Here is a 4273-nt window from a genome sequence, read left to right on the forward strand (position 1 = left end):
AAATAGAAATTGAAAATATAGAGTTTAAAAAAGAAAATAAAACAAGAGATAAAGTCAAATAAACAAAATAAAAATTAATTATAATAATAGAAAAAGAATAAAGATAGAAATATAAATGAAATTGAAATAATTGAAACACAAAAAAATAATGATTTTATATATAACAATTGTTACCCCTTCAATGTTATTATAATTTTATAATAAAGAAAACTGAAATGATAAAACAAGGAAAAGGTATTAACAATAAAATTAAAAGAATAAACAAGAAAGAAAATGTAATAAAATACGAAATAAGTCAAATAATTTTATCTATTTTTAATTTAAAGAAAATTCAATTCAAGAAAAAAGATAAAAATAAATAAAGAATAATTAAATTATTTTGAAATTTTACATTGTTAAAAAACTTTTTTGTAATGTTATTTCATGAAAACATAATTAACGATAAAAATATACCGAAATATAAAAATAAAACAGAATAAAATATAAAAACGAATGATGTTTAAAAGAATTAACCAATCAGAAAAGAAGTAACTCTTCTAAATAAATAACCTATTTTCTAAATTATCAGTATTTAAACTACAAAATAAACTTATTATTCATCAAATGTCAAGAGTAATAGTAAGATTCTATTTGAATGGAAAATGTATTTCAACTATACCAATGAATTCACAAGACAATTTGAAAACAGTTAGAGAAAAATTAAAAGAAAAGATATCTGATTCTCAACAATTTCTATCAAAAGATGGAGAATTAATTGATATAAATGATGAAGATTCATTTACTATAGGAGATATAATTGATTCATCAAGAATAATAAATATCAAAGAAACAGCAGATAAAAAAAGAATAAAAATAAAATTAAATGATGAAATAATTAGCACTGTTCAAGTAGATACTAAAACAAAGATAAGTGATATCAGAAAATCAAATCAAAATATTCCAGAAACTGCACATTTCTATACACTTGATGATGAAATAATTGCAAAAGAAAATGAAGAACAATTTTTAGTAGAAGATATATTAAGTAATGATGAAATTAATCTTAAAAAAGAGAAAGAAAATACAGTAGAAATGGATATTGTAACTGCTGGAATATATTTAAATGGAAAACCTTCAGGGGAAAGACAATTAAATAAGAATTCTTCTCTTTCAGATATAAGAAAAGAAATTGAAAATGAAGCAGATGTTCCAAAAGAATTTGTATTTGAAGATCAAAAAGGAAGTAAAATAGAAAAAGATAAAGAACAAACATTAAAATTAACATCTATTCTTTATGATAATAAGATCAATATAACAGAAAAAGTAGTATCTGATGTATCTCCAAAACCACGTAATAGTACTTCTTTAAATACTCCCACAGCACCTGTTGGTTCACCAAATAATAATGCAAAACCTTGCAGAAAATCAAATCAAAATATTTCAGAAAATGCACATTTCTACCCACATGACAAAGACATGATTGAAAAGGGTAGTGAAGAAACGACATCTGGAGAAGATAAAATAAATGTTCTTAAAAATGAGAAAGAAAATACATCAAAAATGGATCTTGTAACTGTTGAAATATGTTTGAATAAAAAACATTTAGTGGAAAGACAACTAAATAAGAATTCTTCTCTTTCAGATATAAGAAAGAAACTTGAAACAGGAAAAAATGTACCAAAAGGTTTTATATTTGAGGATCAAAAAGGAAGTAAAATAGAAAAAGATAAAGAACAAACATTAAAATTAACATCTATTCTGTATGATAACAAGATCAATATAACAGAAAAAGTAGTACTTCATAGTTCTCCAAGTAACACTATAGTATCTGGTGTATCTCCAAAATCACGTAACAGTACTTCTTTAAACAATACCATATCACCTGGTATTTCACCAAGTTATATTTTAAAACCTTATACTTCTCCAAATAATACTATAGATATACCTGAAAAAAATATTCCAATTAAAGGAAGTAAACAATTGAAAAATCAGGGAGGGGGAAAATTGAAAATATATTTATATCCAAATGAACCATTTAATCCAAAGGATGAGAACGATGCAATTGCTATTTTAGTTGTTGGACAAACAGGAAGTGGTAAAACAACATTATTAAATAGTTTTGTAAATGCATTATATGGAATCAAGATAACAGATGATTTTAGATATATAATTATAAATGAAGATAATTTAGAACAGAGTAAAGATCAATCTAAAAGTCAAACAAGTAAAGTTTCAATTTATAATATTAAAAGAACAAAAAGAACACCACCAATAAAAATAATAGATACACCTGGATTTGGAGATACAAGAGGAATTGAACATGATATGAAAATAACTAATGAAATAAAAGAAACATTTGAAACAAAAGTATTAGATTTAAATGCTATTTGTTTTGTTGCACAATCAAGTAATGCAAGATTAACAGTAAATCAAAAGTATATATTTAATAATATTATTAATTTATTTGGGAAAGATGTAAAAAAGAATTTTATTGCTATGCTTACATTTTGTGATGGTAAAAAACCACAAGCCATTAATGCATTACAATCGCAAGATTGTGTTTTCAGTTCAATTATTCCAGAAATAGATAAACCATGGTATTTAAAGTTTAATAATTCAGCCATTTATGATGATGATATTAAAGATGGATTTACACAAATGTTTTGGGAATTAGGAATGAAAAGTTTTGATGAATTTATTGAAAAATTAAAAAAATTACCAAGAAAATCATTAGAAACATCCAGAGAAGTTTTAAAGAGAAGAGAACAAATTAAGACCGAAATTGAAGGGTTAAGAGAATCAGTAAATATTGCTTTGTTAAAAATGGATCAAATAAAAGAGGAGTATGAAAAAATTAGTTTTTATCGTGATAAGATCAATGAAAACAAAGACTATAAATTTACTGTAAATGAAGTAGTACAAAAAACTGTTGACTTAGAAGGAGAATATGCAACTAATTGTAAGAAATGTAATAAAACATGTCATTATCCATGTAGTGTTCCATCTATTGTTTCATTCTTTACGATGAAATTTTGTCATTGTATTGAAGATGGATATTGTAATGTATGTGGGTGTCATCACTCAGATCATGCAAACTTCAAATTTAGATATGAGTATGTAACAGAAACAAAAGAACAAACAGCAAAAGAAGTATTCGAAAGATACAACCAAGGTAAAGAAGGTATGGCTAATGCGGAAGATATTTTAGAAACGTTACAAGATGAATATATTAAAATCCAATTTGATTGTTATGATAAACAAGAAAGAATTAAAGAGTGTGTTAATATATTATCATCAATTGCATTAAATAATAAAGTTACTAGTTCTAATGAATATTTAGACATGTTAATTAAAACTGAGGAAGAAGAAAAGAAATATGGATATCAAAAACGAATAGCAGGATATAAAAAATTAAAACAAACAAATGAAATGATAGAAGATATTATGGAAAAATCACCTTCAAAACAGAGTAGGGAGGAGATTATGGCGGAACTTGAAAAAGGAAAGAATGAATTAAAACAAGGAGAAAAATCAACATTAGATACAATCTTACAACAATTGAGAAATAAACTTCCATGGCAACAGTAAGAAATTAAATGAAAGTTTTAATTAATTGGTTTAAAAGTTATTATTTAATTAAATAATAAAAATGATAAATAATGTTCTTTATTTTCTAATGTGAATTCTGTTCATTTTTTATTATTAATTAATTTCTCTATGTATATTTGAATATAATATAATAAATGAATCAAATGAATTATCATATTGTTAAATATAATATTTTAATATCAATGTTAATTTCAATTTCAGTTTTTAAATAATTTATTGTTCTTTTCTTTCTTATTAATTGATATGTCATTCTTTATATTTGTTTTATATTCTCTTTATATTCTTTATTTCTTTTTATTTTATTTTTATATTCTTATTCTTATCTTTCTCTTTTATTTTATTTCTTTATATCTTTTATTTTATATCTTTATTTTCTTTTGTTTATTATTTATTATATATTTTATCTTATTTATCTTCTTATTTATTTATATTTATATTTATTCATTCTTTATTCATCATTTTGTTTTAATTTATATTAAAATTATTTAGAAATGAGAGAATATAATGTTGAATTTGATTTTATATTTTGATTATCTCATTAATGAAATTGTTGATTAATGATTATTGTTGATAATATTTATATTTCATTTTATTATTATTTATTGATGATTTCATTATATTGATTGTTTATGAAACAAATAAATACTTCTTATTGATTAATATCATCTGATTCATTCATTAAATG

The 4273-nt window shown here is 22.5% G+C and overlaps 1 protein-coding gene across 1 annotated transcript, besides 10 other annotated features; it reads left to right on the top strand.

The window, feature by feature from the left end:
- Positions 1-53: part of a microsatellite that runs on past the window's edge.
- Positions 54-64: 11 nt separating this feature from the next.
- Positions 65-121: a microsatellite.
- A 75-nt stretch (positions 122-196) lies between these two features.
- Positions 197-374: a microsatellite.
- Positions 375-423: 49 nt separating this feature from the next.
- Positions 424-493: a microsatellite.
- A 110-nt stretch (positions 494-603) lies between these two features.
- On the top strand, positions 604-3567 carry EDI_039880 (uncharacterized protein; the record flags this gene model as incomplete). The annotated part of the gene is made up of 1 exon (XM_001735544.1): positions 604-3567. The coding sequence occupies one exon, from the start codon at positions 604-606 to the stop codon at positions 3565-3567; it is 2964 nt and encodes a 987-aa protein (XP_001735596.1).
- Positions 836-864: a sequence feature (AT_rich).
- Positions 2416-2445: a sequence feature (AT_rich).
- A 29-nt stretch (positions 3568-3596) lies between the features above and the next one.
- Positions 3597-3806: a sequence feature (AT_rich).
- A 69-nt stretch (positions 3807-3875) lies between these two features.
- Positions 3876-4030: a microsatellite.
- Positions 4031-4051: 21 nt separating this feature from the next.
- Positions 4052-4076: a sequence feature (AT_rich).
- An 82-nt stretch (positions 4077-4158) lies between these two features.
- Positions 4159-4192: a sequence feature (AT_rich).
- Positions 4193-4273: the final 81 nt, after the last annotated feature.

The sequence above is a fragment of the Entamoeba dispar genome, genomic scaffold (genome assembly GCF_000209125.1).
Source record: "Entamoeba dispar SAW760 scf_1105229459243 genomic scaffold, whole genome shotgun sequence".
NCBI classification, from domain to species: Eukaryota; Evosea; order Mastigamoebida; family Endamoebidae; genus Entamoeba; species Entamoeba dispar.